Below are 26,025 nucleotides of genomic sequence, written 5' to 3'. Positions count from 1 at the left end.
GGAGAGGGTAAGGAGTCATTCCAATCCCAGGAGCGGAAAGGTCTTTCTGCTCCCTGTATTGAAATGACTCCTTACCCTCTCTCTTAAAACCCACATCCTTTCGTGTTTCCCTCTCCTTCCCTCTTTCCTGACGAAGCAACCGTTGGTTGCGGAAGCTTGAATCTTGTGTGTATGTTTGTGTTTGTTTGTGTGTCTATCGACCTGCCAGCACTTTTGTTTGGTAAGTCACATCATCTTTGTTTTTAGATATATTTTTCCCACGTGGAATGTTTCCCTCTATTATATTTGTACATAATAACACGCATTAACATATCAATGAATGATGAATACTTAAATAAATGTTGTTACGCTATATACAGAGACATAAAATACAAATGTTCTTCTGAATGAGCCCACATTGGGTAAACACACAAAAATTTAGTTTTGTAGGTATTCATTTACTGTGTAAAAGCAGTGATCACACAACTACGACTTCAGTTTAGATTTGAAGTGACAAATGTTTTGTATGTGTTTAATGGTATCTGGTAAGGCATTGTATAGTTTGATACTAGGATTGATAATGCTGTTTTGAAATAACTTTGTGTTGGCGCTTTGAACGTGTACATCCAATTTTTGTCTCGTATCATAGCTGTGTATTGTGTGATTTTGAGTGATGAGTGGTCTTTTTGTATGTAAGTTTTGCTTTAAATACATTATATTTTCAAGTATATATATGCAAGGAAGCGGCAGGATCATCCTTTTTTGAAACAATGGACTACATGATTTGCGATTATCTACCCCTTCCATTACTCTTATAATTTTTTTTTTTAAATTTTGAATGTTTTGATGGCGTCTCCAGAATTTCCCCAGAACATAATCCCATACCGGAGGTGAGAGTGTACAACTGCATAATATACACACTGAAGGGTGTTGTAGCTGGTACAATTTTTTAATGTATGCAACACAAAACAAGAAGTACTTAATTTTTTGTTCATTTGCTCAATATGTGCTTTCCATTTCAAGTTGTCTTGTACATGAAATCCAAGAAATTTGGTACAGGCTGTTTTGGCAATTGTCTGTCCATATAGCTCTAGATTGGGTGATATCAGATTTTTTGTTTTTGCTGTGTGTATATCCATAGCTACAGTTTTTTCAGTGTTTATTATTAAGTCATTTTCATCAAAGTAACATGTTAGCCTGTCAGTGGTTTCTTTTATGTTTTTTACAAGAGTTTCTTCTGAGTTTCCTGTAATTAGAACACTTGTATCATCAGCAAATTGAAATATTTTACTGCTGTCATTGCTTATATTTAGGTCATTTACATAGAGTAAGAACAGAACAGGACCCATTACTGATCCTTGTGGCACTCAATATTTAACAGTCAGTAGCTTGGAATTATATTTCCTAATGACATTGTCCCTTTCTTGATCTATTTCCACATATTGTTCCCTGTTTTTAAGATAAGAGCTGAGCCAGTTGTTAGCTGCTCCCCTAATGCCAAGATTTTCTAGCTGTAGCAATTTGTCATGATTTATGGTGTCAAATGCCTTTGACCAATCTAAAAATATGCCCATGGTAAGTTTTTTGTTGTCTAAAGCTATCAGTGCCTCTAATAGAAAGGAGTGAACTGCAGATTCGGTTGAGCGGTTTGCTCTAAATCCATGTTGAGATTCTGACAGAATGCTATTTACCTCTAAGAAGTCTGTTAGCCTCTTATTGAAAAGTCTTTCTAATATTTTTGAGAAAACAGAAAGAAGTGCCAGGGGTCTGTAGTTGGAAACATCTTCTTTGTTTCCTTTCTTGTATAATGGCTTTACTTTTGCTACTTTCAAACATGAAGGAAAAGTTCCTGTAGCAAAAGGTAGGTTACATAGGTGGTTTAAGGGCTCAGTAATCAAGTCCCCACACTTCTTTATAATGAAATCAGGTATATCATATATACCTGCAGGGTGTTTCATTTTGAGACTTTTTATTGTAACCAGAACGTCTTCTACATTTGTTGGGTATAGAAACATTGATCTGCTTGAGACAATGGAAGCAAGACTGAAGAAAAATCAAGATACATTTGTAGAACTTGTTGAACTGGAAAAAGCATTTGACGATGTAAAATGGTCAACATATTCAAAATTCTGAAAGAAATAGGGGTAAGCTATAGGGAAAGATGGGTAATATATGATATGTTCAAGAATCAAGAGGGATCAGTAAGAGTGGAAGACCAAGAATGAAGTGCTCGGATTGAAAAAAGGAGTAAGATAGGGGTGTAGTCTTTTGTCCTTACTATTCAATCTGTAGTAGCAGTAAAGTTCAGGGTGAAAGGATATCAATCATAAGCATCACTGATGACATTGTTATCCTGAATAAAAGAGAAAAAGAAATACAGGATGTGTCAAATGGAATTGAATAGTCTAATGAGTACAGAAAATGGATTAAGAGTGAACTGAAGAAAGACAAACTTCATGAGAAGTAGCAGAAATGAGAACAGAAAGAAGCTTAGCATCAGATTTGGGGATCACAAATTAGATGAAGTTATGGAATTCTGCTACTTAGGCAACAAAAGAACCCATGATGGATGGAGCAAGGGGGACATAAAAAGCAGACTAGCATTGGTAAAAGGGGCATTTGTGGCCAAGAGAAGTCTGTTAGTGTCAAACATAGTCCTTAATTTGAGGAACTAAATTTCTGAGAAAGTTCATTTGGAGCACACCATTGTATAGTAGTGAAGCATGGACTGTGGGAAAATTGGAGCAGAAGAGAATTGAAGCATTTGATATGTGCCACTACAGAATAAAGTTGAAAATTAAGTGGACTGATAAGGTAAGGAATGAGGAGGTTCTCCAAAGAAATGGCAACGAAAGAAGTATATGGAAAACACTGATAAGAAGAAGGGACTGGGTGGTAGGACATATGTTAAGACATAGGGAATAAATTCCATGGTACTAGAGGGGGCAGTAGAGGGTAAAATCTGTAGAAAAAGATGCAGATTGGAAATACATCCAGCAATTAATTGAGGACATAGGTTGCAAATGCTACTCTGAGATGAAAAGATTGACACAGGAGAGGAATTCATGGTGGGTGACATCAAACCAGTCAGAAAACTGATGACTCAAAAATAAAATTGGCAGGGGGTAGGGTGTTCATGGTGTCTTGTCATGTCCACTGGCCTTTTATCTATTGAGCAATTTCAGTTGCTTTTCTATGCCATAATTTCACTTGCTTTTGTATGCAATGGTCATTTACTTCTATAACAGTGTGTGTGTGTGTGTGTGTGTGTGTGTGTTTTTTTTTTTTTAATTCCCCACGCTGTGAGTTTAAAGGTGCAACTACAGTGTAATCTTCATCTATGAAACAGTTATGTAAAAAGACATTTAGTATTTTAACCTTATTTTTATCATCCTCATTTCAATCATTTCAATGTTACCATGGTCACAGAGGATCTGGAAAGATGGCTTCAATCCATTTACTAATTTAACATAAGATCAAAACTTCTTAGGATCTTCTGTCAAGTTAGTAATAGATAGAATTTTACTTTCAAGCTGTTATAGCTTGCACCTGTTATAGCAAATCAATCAGTGTTGTTGCATACATTTGCACAATAATATTTTGAGCACCATTTGGAGTCACAAAATAAATCACTTTGTGTGCTTGTAAAATGAATATCCATTTCCAGTGAGTTGTTGAATGTTTGATGTCAGTCACAAGGCTACATATTTAGAAAGTGATTTGAAATACAACAGATACACACATTACAGTAATTGTAGTATGTGATGTTTTCCAAAGACTAAAAGCCTATCATTTGCCACCCAGTATGGTTAGACCAGGGTGACACATTCTTATCCTTTGTCTGTGAAGCCATACAACATGGTATTCTAATGTAGAATAATGTGTCCAAGTGTGAATTAAATTGGTCTATTTATCGTCATTATCACATCATGGATTTTCCATTGTTTGAACTTGTAGTTGCATTATTTATATGTTGCAGTTCTTGTTATTAATGAAATGTAGTAAAGAGTTGTGTTAGTAAAATATGATGGGAACCATTAATGTGGTTTGTGGAGACAGCATCAGAATGTGGTATTGCGTGGTGGAGGAAATAATTTCTTATAACAGTGCCATACCTTATGAGACAAACTGTAGAAACACAGAATCTGCCTCATTTATTTCTTATTTTTTGCCTGAATGTGCTCATGTGCTCAAGTGCATCCTCTATTTAAACAAGATGAGTAATGATTACATCAGTAGATGGACAAATGGAGTGTTGGAATCTGTGTGTTAATATTCATTTTATCATGTTCTTCATAAATAAAATGGAGGAATAATGACCTGTTGACAATGTACTTGTAGATGTGGCTCATGCTCAGAATGGAGAAGGATGGGTAAGCAAATTTCGTATGTAATTTTGAAAGAAATGTTTCCAGCATTTGCCTTGCATAGTTTAGGGTAACCATGGAAACACGAATCTGTATGGCCAGCTGCAGACTTGAAATGTGATTCCATTATCCTATCACTGCACCACATGGGTTGGTGTACTTTTAATAGTATCCTCCCTGTAAAGGTGAGGTGGTAACAGCCCACTAAAGTCAATATGAGAGCAGGTAACTACTTGAAAACCATCCTCAAGCTTGCCGGCAGAGCTGACTCGGAATGACCAGGCATTGATAAGAGATAATGCTCACCTCCACTAATGATATGTTCCTGTGTAGCCACCTCAGTGGATTAATAACTTTCTGATTGAGAAGGGATATGAAATGCTGGCTGATATTCAACTATTTATTCATCTGAATGGTAATTTTTGTTCTGTATGAATGGCATGATAGCCATAGGAAACCAAGAATTATCAATTTAAGAGCCACAGAAATGCAGCCCACAGGGGAAAGTATGAAGATCCAAGTGGTTAACTGCCAAAATATTCACAACAAGGTGCCACAGTTTGAAGCACCTCCTAACAACCAGTGAATCTCATGTAATACAGAGTTCAGAAAGCTGGTTAAAACCTGAAAATGAAGGTAATGAGACTTTTGGGATCAAATCCATCAAGATAGAAATTGAAGCTGCACACAAGATTAAACAGACAAGACTCAGTAACAAGACAAGAATGGGCATAAAATTATACTTGGATTCTTCTATCAATCAGCATACTTACCTCATGATGTAACTGGAAACCTTAGACAGAACCTCAGTTCACTTTTAAATAAGCTCCTAATAATACTGTAATCACTGGAGGAGACTTTAATCATTCAACAATCAATGGTATTATTAAGTTTTGTTAGTGGTGGACTAACTTGGCTTTCTGTGAAACATTACTATATGCCTTCACCTAAAACTACTTTGAACGGATAGTTTGGAACCCCACTTATGGTATAAATATATCAGATCTAATATCAGAAAACGGACCTGATCTCTTTGAGGAGGTCCGCATTGAAACTAGTATCAGTGACAATTAGGCAGTTACACCAACAATAAATACCAAATTACAAAGGCCAACTAAGACAAATAGACAAAGAAGCTCTAGTGTCATATCACAGTGAGGAACTTGAAACTTTTATCTCAGGACAGATGTGTGTATAGGAACTATGGCTCAGGTGTAGAAGGGAAAAAAAAAAAAAAAAAAAAAAAAAAAAAAGAAAGAAAGAAAGAAAGAAAGAAAGAAAAAGGAGAGACCTGATGTCTTTGAGGAGTTCCACATCAAAACGGGTATAAGTGATTATTAGGCAGTTATAGCATCAATTAATACCAAATTACAAAGGGTGACCAAGAGAAGTAGAAAGAGTTACATGTTCAACAAACTAAACAAAGAAGCTGTCGTGTCATATCTCAATGAGAAACTTGAAACTTTTAGCTCAAGACAGGTGTGTAGAGGAACTATGGCTCAAGGGTAGAACTGTAAGGATATGTGCACAGTAGAACAGTTCATGAAGGAAAGGATCCATTATGGTATACAGTCACTGTAGAGAAACTTCTAAAGAAATAGAGACTGCTGTGTAAAAGATATAAAACCAAGCACACAACTATAGACAGATGCTGATTGAAACATGTTTCACTGTCAAGAAGCAATGTGTAATGCTTTAAATAACTACTGTAGAAATGCAAAAGCTGAAAGTTTTGACTCTGTTTTCAAATGCTGCTTTGCAAAGGAAAACCCAGGAGTATAGCCTTAATTTAATTTTTGTAAGCTAAAAAGATGAATGAAATAGACCTTAGTGTCAATGGTATTCAGAGGAAGCTGAAATCATTAAAATGGAACAAAACCTCAGTGCCTGATAGAATCCATATCACATACTATACTGAATTTGCAGTGGAGTTAGCCCTCTGTTAACTATAAGCAATGGTAGAGCCTTTGGACAAAAAAGCTATGCCCCATAGTAGGAAGAAAATGCAAGTCACACCTGTCTGCAAGAAGGGTAGCAGAAGTGATCCACAAAACTACTATCCAGTATCTTTGACCCATTCATTTGTTGTAGAATCTTAGCACATATTCTAAGCTAAAACATAATGGGGTATCTAAAACAGAATGATCTCCTCTGTACAACCAGTATGGATTTCGAAAACACCAATCATGTAAAACTCAACTCAAACTTTTCTTACATGATGTACTGAATGCTGTGGATCAAGGCAGTCAAGTAAATGCAGTGTTTCTTAATTTCCAAAAAGTATTTGTCTCAGTACCACACCTACACCGATTATAAAAAATATGATCATGTGGGGTGTCAGGCAAATTTTGTGACTGTATTGAGAATTTTTTGATAGGGAGGGCATAGCAAGCTATCTTGGATGGAGAGTCACTGACAGATGTAGAAGTAGCTTTGGGTGTACACCAGGTAGTGTGTTGGGTCTCTTGCTGCTCGTGTTGTATATTAATGTCCTTGTGAACAGTTTTAATACTAAGCTCAGACATTTCACAGCTGATGAAGTTATCTATAATGAATAACAGTATGAATGAAGCTTGCAAATCTTGTAAGGTATTGATAAGATTTCAGAGTGTAGCAAAGATTGGCAGCTTGCTTTAAATGTAAAACTGTGCACCCCTCAAAACAAAAAATATAGTATCCTATGATCATACAATCAGTGAGTCACAGTTGGAATTGGTAAACTCATACAAATACTTTTGGATGTATCACTTTGTAGGGACATGAAGTGGAATGATTACATAGGCTTAGCCATGGGTAAAGCAAGGAGCATATATGTAGAATACTAGGGAGATGCAACCACTCTACAAAGGGAATTTCTTACAAATCACTCATGCAGCTCTGCCTAGAATATTGCTCATGTGTGTGGGACATGTGCCAAGTGGGACTAACAGGGGATCTTGAATGAATATGGTCACACATTTGTTTGACCCGCAGGTGAGTGCTACAGAAAGAACTGAACTGCTAAACTAAAACAATGGAAAGTCCAGGTTGAAACATCAACAACTATGAAAAAGTATAGATTGCACTCATCATAAAGATGACACATTGACATACAGAAAGGCATAACAAAAAGATTTTTAACACCTCACCCATCCTCAAAAAAGAAAGGAAGACACACACATACATCTACTCAAACAGGCACACATGACCACAATCTCTGACCAGACTGCAATTGTTGTGTTGAAAAAAAGCAGCAATCCAGCATGGAACAGGGAATTGGGTGACGGATGTGAGAGATGAGGTCTGTCTGGTGGAGCATGCAGGGACTAGGCTAGAAGGTAGCAGGACAAGACTGCCAGATGTAGAGACAGTGACAGACAGAGACAGAGAAAATAATAGTGAGTGCATTGGCAGAGAGCAGCAAAAAATGAGGATAAAGGGATGTGAATTGGAAGGAGGTTGTTGGAAAGAGGGAGCAGCAACCCCATCTGTAAATTTGGCCAGAGTGATCCTATCCCAGAAGTCCACCACAACCTCTAGTCCCAGCTTAAAGCCTTAGGTCCTACCCAGAACCTCTTCCCTGAGTCTCCTTCTGTCCTTACCTCTCCAAAACCCCACACACCCACATTCTACATACTCCACAAAATTCACAAACCCAGTAATCTTGGACACCCCCTTACCAGACAAGGTGTTTGAGGTGTTGGGAGGCTAGGAAGATTTCTTCTAGATGGCCCATAAACAGGATGGTGAAGAAGGGTGCAATGTAGGTGCCCCAATTGAAAGGTTTTTTGCCTCATTGACAAATACCTCCAACAAACTGCCCACTATCTAGCCTCCCACAACCACTTCATTGACCGACCCTCCACTGTCACTGCTCCTTTACCTTCTGGATCCCTGCTCAACACTTCCAACACCACATTCCTACACACCAACATACCTCATGCACATGGTCTTGTCCTCAGACTACAACCCCATTACCTTGTTCCTCATACACATTAGTAACGTTATTCAAACACACAACCACTTCTATTCTGAAAGGAAGTTATACAAACAGCACAATCAAGGGCACCTACATTGCACCCTTCTTCACCATCCTGTTTATGGGCCATCTAGAAGAAATCTTCCTAGCCTCCCAACACCTCAAACACCTTGTCTGGTTCAGATTAATTGATGATCTGGACTGAGGGCCAAGAAATCCTATCCTCATTCTTTCACAATCCAACACCTCTCCCATCCACATCACGTGATCCTCCTCATCACAGTGTGCCACCTTCATGGATGTTGACCTCCTCCTCTCTGACAGCCCCAGCCACACCTCTGTCCACCAACCATGTGCATTTTGACAGCTACCATCCCATCCACACCAAAAAATCCCTTCCACACAACCTGGTCACCTGGTAAAAACATATTTGCAGTGGCAAGAAGTCCCTTGCCCTGTATACTGAGGGTCTCACAAGGGCCTTCACAGTGTGGCACTATCTCCCAGACCTAGTCTGCAAGCAGATTTTCTGTGCCATATCCCCCACATACCACAACCCCCACACCACTCCAAGAACAAATTTCAAAGGCGCGCCCCCTCCATATCCAATACCACCCAAGACTGGAAGAACTGAACCACATCTTTTGTCATGGTTTTGATTATCTATGATGCTGCCCTGAAATGAGAGACATCCTACCCAAGATTCTTCCCACCCCTTACAAAGTAGTTTTCTAAGGCCCACTCAACCACCACAACATCCTAGTCCATCCCTAAATCACTCCCAATCCCAGCTCCTTGCCACAATGATCCGTGTGCAAGACCCAGGTGCAACAGATGCCCTATCCATCCTGCCAACACTTCCTGTTCCAATCCTTTCATAGGCTTATCCTTCCCAATCAAAGACTAGTTCACCTGTGAAAGCAGCCATGTCATATACCAGCACTGCTACAATAACTGCAGAGCTTTTTATGTTGATATGACTAACAACCAGCTTTCTAACAGGATAAATGGCCACCACCAAACTGTGGCCAAAAGCATACTGATGCACAATGTGCAGCTGAACATAACGTGTTTATTTCATTGGCTGCTTCACACCTGCACCATCTGGATCCTCCCTTTATCAGATTTTCTGAACTTGACATAAGGGAGTCATCCTCGCACCACATTCTCTGCTCCCTAAATTGTTTTGGTCTTAAGTTATGATAGCCTACTGTAACCACACCGTCTACCCAACAGTGTCATCCCTCTGTAATATAATCTTCTCCCAGTTCATTTCCTGTCATCCTCATTGTTTGTCGCTCTCTGCCAACACACTTACTAGTCTTCTACCTTCTCATGCATGTCTTCTTTTCGGTTCTATTCTGATTCTCATCCCCTCCTTCCCTCTTGCAGAACTGTCCATAAATCTGTAAAATCCATGGAGATCTCTTCTGAACAACACATTGCAAGGCATTCCAGATACACTCAATAATGTTCATGTCTGGGGAGTTTGGCAGCCAGTGGAAATTTTTACACTCAGAAGAGTGTTCCTGGCGACACTCTGTAGCGTTTTGGAACATGTAGGGTATTACATTGTCCTGCATGAATTGTCCAAGTCTGTCAGAATACACAAGGGACATGAGTGGATGCAGGTGATCAGACACGATGCTTACATATGTGTCATCTGTCAGAGTTGTATCTAAACATATCAGGGGTCTCATACCACTCCAAATGTATATGCCTCACACCATTACAGAGCCTCCAGCAGCTTGAACAGTCCTCTGCTGTCATTCAGGGTCCATGAATTGATAAGGTTGTCTCCATACCCATACTCATCCATCCACTCGATACAATTTGAAATGAGACTCGTCTCACCAGGAAATGTGTTTCCAGTCATCAACAGTTCAATATCGGTGTTGATGGGCCCAGGCAAGGCGTAAAGCTTCATGTCATGCAGTTATCAAGGGTACACTAGTGGACTTTCAGCTCCAAAAGCTCATATCAATGATGTTTCGTTGAATGGTTTGCACGCTGACACTTGTTGATGGCCCAGAATTGAAATCTGCAGCAATTTGCAGAAGGGTTGCACTTCTGTCACATTTAATAAGTCTCTTCAATCGTTGTTGGTCCTGTTCTTGCAGGATCTTTTTCTGGCCACGGGGGTGTCAAGGATTTGTTGTTTTACCAGATTCGTGATATTCACGGTACACTTGTGAAAAGGTCATATAGGACAATCCCCACTTCATTGCAACCTCGGAGATGCTGTGTCCCATCGCTCATGTGCTGACTATAACACCATGCTCAGACTCATTTAAATCTTGATAATCTGCCATTGTATCAGCAGTAACCGATGTAACACCTGTGCCAGACACTTGTCTTATATAGGTGTTGCGGCCGGCCGGTGTAGCCGTGCGGTTCTAGGCGCTTCAGTCTGGAACCGTGTGACCGCTACGGTTGCAGGTTCGAATCCTGCCTCGGGCATGGATGTGTGTGATGTCCTTAGATTAGTTAGGTTTAAGTAGTTTTAAGTTCTAGGGGACTGATGACCACAGATGTTAAGTCCCATAGTGCTCAGAGCCATTTTATATAGGTGTTGCCGACTGCAGTGCTGTATTCTGCGTGATTAAGTATCTTTGCATTTCAATATGCATGCCTATACCAGTTTCTTTGGTGCTTCAATGTATATGGAAGTAAAATTATATGTTAAGAAAAGCGTGCATATTGATGACAGGTACCCACAGCTCATCAGTGTTACTGGTTTTGTGCAACCTTAAACCAGCCTGTGTTGAACTTGCACAGCATCTGTAGGTGCTTCAGTAGAACATTGTGTTCTAACTGTTTCTCTTTTTTGACATAATGAATTACTTGTAAATATGACTGCATAAAACAGATGTCTCACCAGACTTTAAGGTTTTAAATCATGAACTTACTTTTCTGAACAAAGAGTCCATAAGAGATGCTGAGAGATATGTGGAACAAAAAAAGTGCATAATGTATTTTTGCTATTGCCAGTAGGGCCTATGCCTCCAACTGTGTGTGTAAATATGGTATGCAGACTTCAAAATTTTGTATATTACATACTGATATTGCTTTTCATAAATTACTATTGGCTAGCTAGACAATTATACTGGCTGAAACTCAAAATGCCTCGATCTTCTCAAAAACAGAACAGTGTAGAAAAACATGGGCATATTAACTGACCATGAGACAAGTCAATCAATATAGTACAATGTAACAATGATATACTATTTTGCAGTTACCAAGCTTTTATTAGATTTAATGCTGCAAGTTTGAGACTTCTGATTAATAAAACCTTTTATTAATTTTCTAGGTGTCACAGTTAGTTGTATCTGAAATCATTCGACGCTCAAATATGACTGCAAGAATTCAAGCTATTGAGAAGTGGGCCGCTGTAGCTGATATCTCACGGTGTTTACATAACTTCAATGGTGTTCTGCAAGTCTGTGCAGCCTTTACCAACAGTTCTGTATTCAGACTGAAGAAAACTTGGGAGAAAGTCTCAAAAACAGTATGTTGTATGTTAAAGTCTTGACTTGTTAGAATAATATAACAAAGTGCAGAAGGGGTATCATATCACTGGATACTGAAAATGAAGCACTAGTTAATGCATTCTACATATGTTGAAAGGAGCCTGGTAATGATGTACAGAATTACAGTCTTAAATATGCTGTTGGTTGCTGCCTGTATGTGAGCTTCATTCATAACTATTTCTTTGATCTTGTGCTAGTCACCTCTACCTCCCTCTGACTCGACTCATCATTTTCCTCTCTTTTCCATTTCCGTTCACTCATTTGGTTATTTTGAGCTTACTCCTCCTTCTGTACTTATCCTACATTACTAATGCAAAATACTATCCTCACAATCACTGGAATTATAAATTTCCTTTCTCTTTCCCATAAGCACTCATACTCAAATTATTATTGGCACTGAAAGTTGGCTAAAGCCAGAGATAAGCTCAGCTGAAATTTTTGCGAAGAACTTAACGTTGTTCCAAAAGGATAGGCTAAACACAGTGGTGGTGGTGTGTTTGTTGCTGTTAGAAGTAGTTTGCTTGTCGATTGAAGTAGATAATTCCTGTGATTTAGTATGGGCAGAAGTCATTGTTGGCAACCGGAATAAAACAATAATTTGATCCTTTTACTGACCTTTGAATTCAGATAATACAATTACTGGAAGGTTCAAAGAAAACTTGAGTTTGATTTCAAACATGTATCTGACTCATGTGATTATAGTTGGTGGTGACTTTAATTTACCCTCAATATGTTGGTGAAAATACGTGTTTAGTCCCAGAGGTATACATAAAACATCATATGAAATTGCACTAAACATATTCTCTGAAAATTATTTTGAGGAGTTAGTTCATGAGCCCTTGCAAATAGTAAACAGTTGTGAAAACACCTTTGATCTCTTAGCAACAAAAATCTTGAGTTAATAATGAGCATCAAAATGGATACAGGGATTAGTGAACACAGGATTGTCATAGTGAGATTGAACATTGTAACACTCAAATCCTCCAAAAAGAAACAAAAAGTATACCTATTCAAAAAAGCAGAAAAAAATTCACTAGATGCCTTCCTGAGAGACAATGTCCACTCCTTCCACATTAACAGTATAAATGTAGACCAGATATGGCTTCAATTCAGAGAAATAGTATCAGCAGCAATTAAGAGATTTATACCAAATAAATTAACAAACAGCAGAGCTGATCCTCCGTGGTACACAAAACAGGTCAGAACACTGTTGCAGAAACAATGAAACAAACATGCCAAATTTAAGCAGATGCAAAATCCCCAAGATTGGTGGTCTTTTACAGGAGCTTGAAATTTAGTGCGAACTTCAATGTGAGATGCTTATAATAGTTTCCACAATGTAACTTTGTCTTGAAATCTGGGAGAAAATCCAAAGAGATTCTGGTCGTATGTGAAGTATGTTAGCCGCAAGACACAGTCAATGCCTTCTGTGTGTGATAGTAATGGAGATACTATCGAAGACAGTGCTGCCAAAGCAGAGTTACTAAACACAGCCTTCCGAAATGCCTTCACAAAAGAAGACGAAGTAAATATTCCAGAATTCTAATCAAGAACAGCTGTCAATATGAATAATGTAGAAGTAAATATCCTCGGAGTATTGAAGCAACTTAAATTGCTTAATAAAAGCAAGTTGTCTGGTCCAGACAGTATACAAATTAGGTTCCTTTCAGAGTATGCTGATACAATAGCTCCATACTTAAGTCATATACAACAGTTTGCTCAATGAAAGATCCGTACCCAAAGAGTGGAAAGTTGCACAGTTCACATCAATGTTAAAGAAAGGTAGTAGGAGTAATCCACTAAATTATAATCCATTAAATTACAGACTCATATCATTAACATCAATATGCAGCAGGATTCTGGAACATATATTTTGTTCGAACATTATCAATTACCTCAAAGAAAACGGTCTTTTGACACACAGTCAACATGGATCTAGAAAACATCATTCTTGTGAAACACACCTAGCTCTTTATCTGCATGAAGTGTTGAGTGCCATTGACAAGGGATTACAGATAGATTTTGTAGTTTTGGATTTCCGGAAGGCTTTTGACAGTGTACCACACAAGCAGCTTGTAACGACGTTTTGTGCTTATGGAATGTCATCTCAGTTATGTGACTGGATTTGTGATTTCTTGTCAGAGATGTCACAGTTCATAGTAATTGATGGAAAGTCATAGAGTAAAAAACTAGTGATTTCTGCCATTCCCGAAGGTAGTGTTATAGGCCCTTTGCTGTTTCTTGTCTATATAAACGATTTGGGAGACAATCTGAGAAGCTGTCTTAGGTTGTTTTTAGATGATGCTGTCATTTATCAACTAATAAAGTCATCAGAAGATCAAAACAAATTGCAAAACAATTTAGAAAAGATACATGTATGGTGTGAAAACTGGCAGTTGAACCTAAATAATGAAAAGTGTGAGGTCATCTGCATGACTGCTAAAAGGAATCTGTTAAACTTCAGTTACACAATATATCAGTCAAACCTAAAGGCTGTAAATTCAACTAAACATCTAGGAATTACAATTACGAACAACTTAAATTGGAAGAAACACGTAGAAAATATTGTGGGGAAAGCTAACCAAACACTGTGTTTTATTGGCAGGACACTTAGAAAATGTATCAGATCTACTAAGGAGACTGCCTACACTGTGCTTGTCTATCCTCTTTTAGAATAATGAGTACATAAAAAAAGTTCAAAGAAGGTCAGCACATTTTGTACTGCTGCAAAATATGGGAGAGAGTGTTACTGAAATGATACAGGATTTGGAGTGGACATCATTAAAACAAAGATGTTTTTCATTGTGCCAGAATCTTCTCACGAAATTTCAATCACCTACTTTCTCCTCCAAAAGTGAAAATATTTTGTTGACACTGGCTGTCATAGGGTAAACGATCAGAATGATAAAATAAGGGAAATCAAAGCTTGAACGGAAAGATATAGATGTTTGTTCATTCTGCACGCTATACAAGATCAGAATAACAGAATTGTGGTTCGATGAACCATTTGCCAGGCACTTAAATGTGATTTGCAGAGTATCCTTGCAGATGTAGTTGTAGTAAGTTTGGTGAATGGTTTTCTGCTTTATTACATTTTCTCCCCTTGCCTGTTACACTGTTATCTCTTTAATTTTTTCATTTTTCCTCTGTATTAACATTATCTGAGTCTTATACACTCCTGGAAATGGAAAAAAGAACACATTGACACCGGTGTGTCAGACCCACCATACTTGCTCCGGACACTGCGAGAGGGCTGTACAAGCAATAATCACACGCACGGCACAGCGGACACACCAGGAACCGCGGTGTTGGCCGTCGAATGGCGCTAGCTGCGCAGCATTTGTGCACCGCCGCCGTCAGTGTCAGCCAGTTTGCCGTGGCATACGGAGCTCCATCGCAGTCTTTAACACTGGTAGCATGCCGCGACAGTGTGGACGTGAACCGTATCTGCAGTTGACGGACTTTGAGCGAGGGCGTATAGTGGGCATGCGGGAGGCCGGGTGGACGTACCGCCGAATTGCTCAACACGTGGGGCATGAGGTCTCCACAGTACATCGCTGTTGTCGCCAGTGGTCGGCGGAAGGTGCACATGCCTGTCGACCTGGGACCGGACCGCAGCGATGCACGGATGCACGCCAAGACCGTAGGATCCTACGCAGTGCCGTAGGGGACCGCACCGCCACTTCCCAGCAAATTAGGGACACTGTTGCTCCTGGGGTATCGGCGAGGACCATTCGCAACCGTCTCCATGAAGCTGGGCTACGGTCCCGCACACCGTTAGGCCGTCTTCCGCTCACGCCCCAACATCGTGCAGCCCGCCTCCAGTGGTGTCGCGACAGGCGTGAATGGAGGGACGAATGGAGACGTGTCGTCTTCAGCGATGAGAGTCGCTTCTGCCTTGGTGCCAATGATGGTCGTATGCGTGTTTGGCGCCGTGCAGGTGAGCGCCACAATCAGGACTGCATACGACCGAGGCACACAGAGCCAACACCCGGCATCATGGTGTGGAGAGCGATCTCCTACACTGGCCGTACACCACTGGTGATCGTCGAGGGGACACTGAATAGTGCACGGTACATCCAAACCGTCATTGAACCCATCGTTCTACCATTCCTAGACCGGCAAGGGAACTTGCTGTTCCAACAGGACAATGCACGTCCGCATGTATCCCGTGCCACCCAACGTGCTCTAGAAGGTGTAAGTCAACTACCCTGGCCAGCAAGATCTCTGGATCTGTCCCCCATTGAGCATGTTTGGGACTGGATGAAGCATCGTCTCACGCGGTCTGCACGTCCAGCACGAACGCTGGTCCAACTGAGGCGCCAGGTGGAAATGGCATGGCAAGCTGTTCCACAGGACTACATCCAGCATCTCTACGATCGTCTCCATGGGAGAATAGCAGCCTGCATTGCTGCGAAAGGTGGATATACACTGTACTAGTGCCGACATTGTGCATGCTCTGTTGCCTGTGTCTATGTGCCTGTGGTTCTGTCAGTGTGATCATGTGATGTATCTGACCCCAGGAATGTGTCAATAAAGTTTCCCCTTCCAGGGACAATGAATTCACGGTGTTCTTATTTCAATTTCCAGGAGTGTATTTTACTCAGACTTTATGAGTGACTGATAATTGGATGATGGTATCATCTCTGTGACAAACACGTCCTAACTTTATGAAATAATTAGAGGTATATTCACTATTCATTAGAGTCTACAACTCTTTCAACTTTCTTTCTGTCTATGATATTTCCTTTCTTGTATAATTTTGAGCACCATTTCATTGTCCTTATCACACTTCCAATCTTCAAATTTCTTTCAGTACTGTTATCTATCCAATAATTGGTATGTACTCAAGACTTTGGCTTGAATTTTTGATATTAATATCAATCAGATCACACTTGGATAGCACTTAAAAAGTCATTCCATTACAATCTAATCAAAACTTTGTGTATACTAAGCAGCATTAAATTATCTACAGTTAGAAATTGTAAAGAAAGATTTTTTTCTGTTTAATTACCTCCAGAATTATCCAGGACATTTCACAATGCCAAAACATATTATGCTTTGGATTTCAGCAATTGCATTCTTTTAACACCCCTGTGGAGTTCCCTCCACAGTCATGCTGTTAAAGAAACACTTTTGCATAATAAACAGTGTTACCATGCTGAATGTCTTAAAACAAATCAGAAACACTGAATAAAACATAGCTAATTTATATACGTAATTAATGTGATATCTGTCAACATAACAGCTTTCATAGTGTCTGCTCTGTGTTTCTGTAATTGGTGAAAGTTTCTTACCTGCTCCCTATTCTTATTGGTGTAATGTTCTTGAGCTATTTTGTTCATTGTTATTGTTTGTTAATTTTGCATGTTTTTAGTACTAAAACTATAATTATCAAGATGGTCACCATCCATTTTTACTGACAGTCCTGGTTTTAATTAAGGTTCCAAAAAATTATTAATGGTGTTCATTTGTACTTGCAGAGCTGTTGATGTTAGCATGTAAGATTGTATTTGAAGATAAATTTCTAAATCATTATAACTGTGTAGTAGAAAATAAAAATAGCTTACCTCACCATATTGCAAGGGAGGTGAACCGTAAAAGTCTAGAGCTTTGTTTATGTACCACATCTTTATTGACTGACATAATCATAAGTACTTTTAACACTGTAAAATTTATCATGCTGCTAAAACTGACTGTAATTTACTTTTCGCTCATAGGATCACATCTTTTCTCTTCTTCTTCTTCTTCTTCTTCTTCTTCTTTAGTTAACTTAAACTTATTGTGAACTGCATATCTCATGATCTCACTGTTCTTTTTTCCAAAGCTATTTCTGCCTGAGTGTGGTTCCAGAAATCCATGTACCCTGTTTCTGAGTGTGTTTCTGTTGTAATGGTACAAAAAAATTTGACTTGTACTTAAGTGAAAATGACAAGTTTTCTGTTTGATTTGAAACTTCATCGGTAATCAACTCATCTTTTCAGCAAGTATAGCAATGACCTTTCATTTGATTCATTTTGTTTCATTATTTGAGACTTGCAGGCTTTTATTGGTCATTTGAAGATGAGTGAAGCTTCCTCTCTTATAGTAATTCAGTAAGAGGATTAGTGAGTTGGCTTCTTCCAAATTAGTGTTCTAGAATGAAAAGCGTCAAAGTTTGTTTTTCTTCTTTCTTCTTTGTTATAACACCAAAATTTACAAAATCTTTACTTCTGTACGTGACATACTGATAAACATTAAAAAATAGACTCACGGCTGAAATGTACAGCGGTAGAAACGAAATTAAGGAGACCTCTCACTTCGAGCAGTGACAACAATGCTGTAAAATGATATCATTCAGTCAATTTGTAGTGACTGTGTTCCCTGTTGTTTTCAAAATAATGGATGTTCTTTTTTATAGGCCAAACTTTTCGTGGTTTCAGCCAGGTTAGTGAAAATTATTCATTGATTAATTTGACAACTTTCTGGACTGAGTGAGTAGCTATAAGTGTTTCCATATACTGTGTCCCCCCCCCTATGAACCATGGACCTTGCCGTTGGTGGGGAGGCTTGCGTGCCTCAGCGATACAGATAGCCGTACCGTAGGTACAACCACAACGGAGGGGTATCTGTTGAGAGGCCAGACAAACATGTGGTTCCTGAAGAGGGGCAGCAGCCTTTTCAGTAGTTGCAGGGGCAACAGCCTGGATGATTGACTGATCTGGCCTTGTAACATTAACCAAAACGGCCTTGCTGTGCTGGTACTGCGAACGGCTGAAAGCAAGGGGAAGCTACGGCCGTAATTTTTCCCGAGGGCATGCAGCTTTACTGTATGATTAAATGATGATGGCGTCCTCTTGGGTAAAATATTCCGGAGGTAAAATAGTCCCCCATTCGGATCTCCGGGCGGGGACAACTCAAGAGGATGTCGTTATCAGGAGAAAGAAAACTGGCGTTCTACGGATCGGAGCATGGAATGTCAGATCCCTTAATCGGGCAGGTAGGTCAGAAAATTTAAAAAGGGAAATGGATAGGTTAAAGTTAGATATAGTGGGAATTAGTGAAGTTCGGTGGCAGGAGGAACAAGACTTCTGGTCAGGTGACTACAGGGTTATAAACACAAAGTCAAATAGGGATAATGCAGGAGTAGGTTTAATAATGAATAGGAAAATAGGAATGCGGGTAAGCTACTACAAACAGCATAGTGAACGCATCATTGTGGCCAAGATGGATACGAAGCCCACACCTACTACAGTAGCACAAGTTTATATGCCAACTAGCTCTGCAGATGACGAAGAAATTGAAGAAATGTATGATGATATAAAAGAAATTATTCAGATAGTGAAGGGAGACGAAAATTTAATAGTCATGGGTGACTGGAATTTGAGTGTAGGAAAAGGAAGAGAAGGAAACGTAGTAGGTGAATATGGATTGGGGCTAAGAAATGAAAGAGGAAGCCACCTGGTAGAATTTTGCACAGCTAACACTTGGTTTAGAATCATGATAGAAGGTTGTATACATGGAAGAACCCTGGAGATACTAAAAGGTATCAGATAGATTATATAATGGTAAGACAGAGATTTAGGAACCAGGTTTTAAATTGTAAGACATTTCCAGGGGCAGATGTGGACTCTGACCACAATCTATTGGTTATGACCTGTAGATTAAAACTGAAGAAACTACAAAAAGGTTGGAATTTAAGGAGGTGGGACCTGGATAAACTGAAAGAACCAGAGGTTGTAGAGAGTTTCAGGGAGAGCATAAGGGAACAATTGACAGGAATTGGGGAAAGAAATACAGTAGAAGAAGAATGGGTAGCTTTGAGGGATGAAGTAGTGAAGGCAGCAGAGGATCAAGTAGGTAAAAAGACGAGGGCTAGTAGAAATCCTTGGGTAACAGAAGAAATATTGGATTTAATTGATGAAAGGAGAAAATATAAAAGTGCAGTAAATGAAGCAGACAAAAAGGAATACAAACGTCTCAAAAATGAGATCGACAGGAAGTGCAGAATGGCTAAGCAGGGATGGCTAGAGGACAAATGTAAGGATGTAGAGGCACTAGGGGTAAGATAGATACTGCCTACAGGAAAGTTAAAGAAACCTTTGGAGAAAGGAGAACCACTTGTATGAACATCAAGAGCTCAGATGGATATCCAGTTCTAAGCAAAGAAGGGAAAGCAGAAAGGTGGAAGGAGTATATAGAGGGACTATACAACGGCGATGTACTTGAGGACAATATTATGGAAATGGAAGAGGATGTAGATGAAGATGAAATGGGAGATACGATACTGCGTGAAGAGTTTGACAGAGCACTGAAAGACCTGAGTCAAAACAAGGCCCCCGGAGTAGACAACATTCCAGTAGAACTACTGACGGCCTTGGGAGAGCCAGTCCTGACAAAACTCTACCATCTGGTGTATGAAACAGGCGAAATACCCTCAGACTTCAAGAAGAATATAATCATTCCAATCCCAAAGAAAGCAGGTGTTGACAGATGCGAAAATTACCAAACAATCAGTTTAATAAGCCACAGCTGCAAAATACTAACACGAATTCTTTACAGACGAATGGAAAAACTAGTAGAAGCTGACCTCGGGGAAGATCAGTTTGGATTCCGTAGAAATACTTACCCAGGATCCCATTCCCTCCATCCAGACTGAGCTGCAAAAAATCCTAAAAATCCAAGGTCCCTCACAAGGCCTCACAACGGCTTCCATAGACTTACTCATTCCACCTGAGCCACGTACCCCTACCTTCTACCTATTACCCAAAATCCACAAAGAGAACCATCCTGGCCGTCCCATTGTAGCAGGCTTCAAAGCCCCAACCGAACGTATCTCAGCTCTGGTAGACCAGCACCTCCAACCTATCACCCGCAGACTCCCATCCTACATCAAAGACACAAACCACTTCCTAGAACGCCTCAAATCCATTCCCACTCCTCTCCCACCTGAAACCTTTCTTGTCACCATAGATGCTACATCCCTTTACACAAACATCCCACATACCCAGGGTCTCTCTGCCCTTGAGCACTACCTCTCCCAACGCCCACCCGAAGATCTTCCAAAAACCTCGTTCCTTATCACACTTACCAACTTCATCCTCACCCATAACTACTTCACTTTTGAAGGCCAGACCTACAAACAAATCAGGGGAACGGCCATGGGAACCAGGATGGCTCCGTCCTATGCCAACCTCTTCATGGGCCGCATGGAGGAGGCTTTCCTGAAGACCCAACAGCTGCTTCCCCTGGCCTGGTATAGGTTTATAGATGACATCTTTGTGGTCTGGACTCATGGTGAAGAAACACTCCTTAATTTCCTCCATAACCTCAACTCCTTTTCGAATCTGAATTTCACCTGGTCCTTCTCCAAAACCCAAGCCACCTTCCTGGATGTTGACCTTCATCTTGTTGAAGCTCACATCCACACCTCTGTCCATATCTAACCCACAAACAAACAACAGTACCTTCACTTCGATAGCTGCCATCCATTCCACATCAAACGCTCCCTTCCCTACAGCCTAGGTATTCGTGGCAAACGCATCTGCTCCAGTGATGAATCCCTCAACAATTACACCAATAACCTGACCAGTGCTTTCCTCTCCCACAACTATCCTGCAGACCTTGTCCACAAACAGATCTCCCGAGCAATACATTCCTCCCCGTCCAACAACAATGTTCCTACCCCCAGACCACACAGAAGCATCCCCCTTGTCACCCAATATTATCCTGGCCTCGAAAACATCAACAAATTACTCCGCCAGGGATATGACTTTCTCAAGTCAACCCCTGAAATGAGATCATCCCTTGACAAAATTCTCCCCACACCACCCAGAGTTGCCTTTCGTCGCCCCCCTAACCTCCGTAACATCCTTGTTAAACCCTACAATATTCCCAGACTACCTTCTCTACCCAGCGGTTCCTACCCCTGTAACCGACCCCGCTGCAAAACCTGCCCCATGCATCCCCCCACAACCACCTACTCCAGCCCCGCTACTGGTAAAACATACACAATTCAAGGCAGGGCCACGTGTGAAACTACACATGCCATTTATCAACTGACATGCCTGCATTGCACAGCCTTTTACATCGGCATGACAACAACTAAACTGGCTGAGCGCATGAACGGACACAGACGAACTGTCCGCCTAGGAGATGCCCAATACCCAGTAGCGGAGCATGCCCTCCAGCATAATTCTAGGGACCTAGGAACCTGCTACACCGTATGTGCCATTTGGCTTCTCCCACCCAACACCAGTCCCTCTGAACTGCGGAGATGGGAACTTGCACTCCAACACATCCTTTCATCCCGCCATCCCCCTGGACTGAACCTACGTTAAACAACCTCACTCCCATTTACTCTTCAGTCTTCTCCTCTTTCCCTTTCCTCTTTAGCCATTCACACATCTTTTCATCCTACATAGTTGTGTTTATCTTTATACTATATACCTCTTTACTTCTGTATGCATCCTCTTTGGTTTGAAGCTGGCACAGTACTTACAGTAGAATATCTTTGGCTTCCCTCTGACAACCATGCCTCCATCCTTGCTACCCTCCCTATTTTCCTTTCCCTGTTGCTTCATAGCCTGGGTTGTGAGTAACTGAATCTCCTTTCCCTTCTTCCCTTTCTTTCCCCTCTCTCCTCCCTGATGAAGGAACATTTGTTCCGAAAGCTAGGAATGTAAATTTTCGGTTCTGTTTTATGTGTATCTATCGGCTGTACTGAGCTGAGGTAAGTACTGGCCAGCCCCTCTATCTCTTTGTTAGTATTTGTTTCACATCTTTATATGAGATTTTCCATTAATCATTTGGAATACTCTCTTTCAAATTCTAAAGGTGGCAGGGGTAAAATACAGGGAGCAAAAGGCTATTTACAATTTGTACAGAAACCAGATGGCAGTTATAAGAGTCGAGGGGCATGAGAGGGAAGCAGCGGTTGGGAAGGGAGTGAGACAGGGTTGTAGCCTCTCCCCAATGTTATTCAATCTGTATATTGAGCAAGCAGTAAAGGAAACAAAAGAAAAATTTGGAGTAGGTATTAAAATCCATGGAGAAGAAATAAAAACTTTGAGGTTCGCCGATGACATTGTAAGTCTGTCAGAGACAGCAGAGGACTTGGAAGAGCAGTTGAACGGAATGGATGGGTTCTTGAAGGGAGGATATAAGATGAACATCAACAAAAGCAAAACGAGGATAATGGAATGTAGTCGAATTAAGTCGGGTGATGATGAGGGAACTAGATTAGGAAATGAGACACTTGAAGTAGTAAAGGAGTTTTGCTATTTGGGGAGCAAAATAACTGATGATGGTCGAAGTAGAGAGTATGTAAAATGTAGACTGGCAATGGCAAGGAAAGCGTTTCTGAAGAAGAGAAATTTGTTAACATCGAGTATAGATTTAAGTGTCAGGAAGTCATTTCTGAAAGTATTTGTATGGAGTGTAGCCATGTATGGAAGTGAAACATGGACGGTAAATAGTTTGGACAAGAAGAGAATAGAAGCTTTTGAAATGTGGTGCTACAGAAGAATGCTGAAGATTAGATGGGTAGATCACATAACTAATGAGGAAGTATTGAATAGGATTGGGGAGAAGAGAAGTTTGTGGCACAACTTGACCAGAAGAAGGGATCGGTTGGTAGGACATGTTCTGAGGCATCAAGGGATCACCAATTTAGTATTGGAAGGCAGCGTGGAGGGTAAAAATCGTAGGGGGAGACCAAGAGATGAATACACTAAGCAGATTCAGAAGGATGTAGGTTGCAGTAGGTACTGGGAGATGAAGAAGCTTGCACAGGATAGAGTAGCATGGAGAGCTGCATCAAACCAGTCTCAGGACTGAAGACAACAACAACAACATACTGTTTTCATTTCTAATACAGATTCCCTTAACAGAGTTGTTGGTTTTAAAGAGAGATATTTCATTAAAGAACAGATATATACTAAGAAGTATTAGTTAGTATATCGAGTTCTCTGAACAGGCTTCAGATAGAGGTACTTCAATTCACTCCACAAATAGTTCATTTGACACACTGATGGTTTTGGAAAATTTAATCTTGGTTTGATGAAGTATCCCAGTGATACCTTACAGCATTAGGGCAGGATAATATGCCAGCATTTCAGTCTCATGCCAGCAATGTCTAACAACATTTGCATTGTAAACAACTGGTAAAATGAAATGATGGACAATCCTGAGTGGAATGTTACAGTGAAATAGGGGAGATGGCAACTCAATAGAGAAGGCATTGAATAATAGACAGGTTAGTTCAACAGTGGATTACACTGTTGGACAAAGTCCTTTCTGAGGTATTGGGGGGGGGGGGGGGGAGGTGGACCACACACACATTCATACCTGGGCAGCTCACACACATGGTCACTGCATCGGGCACTCATACTTAAATGCAATGAGCTTTGATTTCATCTGGGGTGGATAGTGGTGATGCAGAAGAGGTGTGAGATGAGAAGGGGAGGTTGATTGTGGCAAAATGAGATGGAGTGCTAGTTGATCCTGTAGTACTTGGAGGTAGTGGGGACACGGTGGTGGGCTTCTAGGTTGCAGAATTGGGATGTGAAAACAGAGAAGGGAAAATGACTGTGCAGGTGCACTGGGGGATAGGTGGCGGGGGGGGGGGGGGAGATAATAAGTATGTGTGATGTTGATGTTGGAGTGGGAGCAGGCAGGTGGGGACAGTGACTAGTGAAGGTTGAGGTCAGGGGGTTACGGGAATAATAGATGTGTTGTAGGGAGAATTTATGCCTGAGTAATTCAGTAAGGTAGGTGTTAGTGGGAAGAATCCTGGTTGCACATATTGTGAAGCAGTCATTGAAGTGAAGCACGCTGTGTTGTGTGGGATACTCAGCAACTGGAAAACTGAGCTTTATTTTCAGTTATGTGATGGATAGTCCAGCTGTCTCTTGGCCACAATTTGGGGTGATCATTCATGTGGACAGACAGCTTGTTAGTAATCATGCCCATCTAGAATGTCACACGATGTTTCCATGTAAGTCAGTCGACCACGTAGCTGCTTCTACAGGTGTCCTTGCCTCTATGGGGTAGGAGATGCCTGTGACAGGACCGGAGTGGGTGGTACTGGGAGGACGCATGGAACAGATCACAGGGGAGGGGTAGTGATGGACAAGGATATTGTATAGTTTAGTTGGGTAGCAGAATACCGCTGTGGGAGGATTGAGGAGGATATTTCTCATTTCAGGGTACAACAAAAGGTAGTCAAAGCCCTAGTGGATAATGTGATTCAGTTGTTCCATTTTTGGGTGGTACTGAGTTATGAGAAGGCTCTCCTTTGTACCCAGGTCATATGTATGTTTGGAACAGTAGGTGACTGCGGAGACAAGGTGTGAGAGGACTGTTTGTAGACAAGGTATGGGGGGGGGGGGGGGGGGGGGGCATAATTTTTGATCTGAAAAGGCCTCAGCGAGACCCTTGGCAGCTGGTAATGTTGCTGTTCAAAGCCCATTAATATACAAAAGCAAAAATAAGGATGCTACAATGAACACAATCAGAATCACTTACAGAGTGTCTCCGTTGTTAGTTGGCATCACCTTTGAGGCGCTTATTATCATGGTTAGCATTGCTTTTGTTCATATTGTGATCTGCATCTGATACCTGGTTTCCAGTTTTTATTCCAGACTGAAGCTGTGTGTTCACTTCTCTTTACTTGTAATGATACACAACAGGAGGGCTTAATCCTGATTAGAGAAGTATTGTACATTCTTGCTTAGATAGGTATTCTCGTATACCTTTATCTTTAAATCAGGCCTAGAATTGACTGACACATAACCAAAATCAATGGTGTTTCACAAATTAATTGGTGAAAGATGAAACTGATATAAGGCCAAACATCCACATTTTTGTACCATTGCAAAAGTAGAATTAATGAGAAGTAACGCTACTATTCATCTTTAGTGGTAATTCTCCTTCCCCAAAATGTATAACAAATGATATGGCATAAATGAAACACAAAAACACCTTTACAGTCTCATGATGTATATTATATAACTTCTGGTGCCTGGTTTCCATACCCAAAATGAATTTTTTCAAGGACATCATCTTTCCACCACTGACTGTAATATTTTATTTTTTCAATACATCGTTGCAATTTCAGCACTTGGCAGTAGCCATAGTTCCAAAATTGCAGTTGTGTACTGAAAAATAAAACATTAAAGTCAACAGCAAAGAGATGATGCTCTTCAAAAAA

At 40.4% G+C, this 26,025-nt stretch overlaps 1 protein-coding gene across 1 annotated transcript in view; it reads left to right on the top strand.

Annotated features, from left to right (window-relative positions):
- The window catches only part of LOC126095334 (ras-specific guanine nucleotide-releasing factor 2-like), a 1,914,760-nt gene that overhangs the window by 1,757,612 nt on the left and 131,123 nt on the right, over positions 1 to 26,025 (top strand). Inside the window, exon 26 of the mRNA XM_049910139.1 lies at positions 11,615 to 11,812. Coding sequence (XP_049766096.1) covers positions 11,615 to 11,812 — 198 coding nt within the window. The remainder of the gene's footprint in view (positions 1 to 11,614; positions 11,813 to 26,025) is intronic.

The sequence above is a fragment of the Schistocerca cancellata genome, chromosome 8 (assembly GCF_023864275.1).
Source record: "Schistocerca cancellata isolate TAMUIC-IGC-003103 chromosome 8, iqSchCanc2.1, whole genome shotgun sequence".
NCBI classification, from domain to species: domain Eukaryota; kingdom Metazoa; phylum Arthropoda; class Insecta; order Orthoptera; family Acrididae; genus Schistocerca; species Schistocerca cancellata.
The sequence above is the reverse complement of the archived record's forward strand: the minus strand, read 5'-3'. Positions and strand labels throughout refer to the sequence as shown.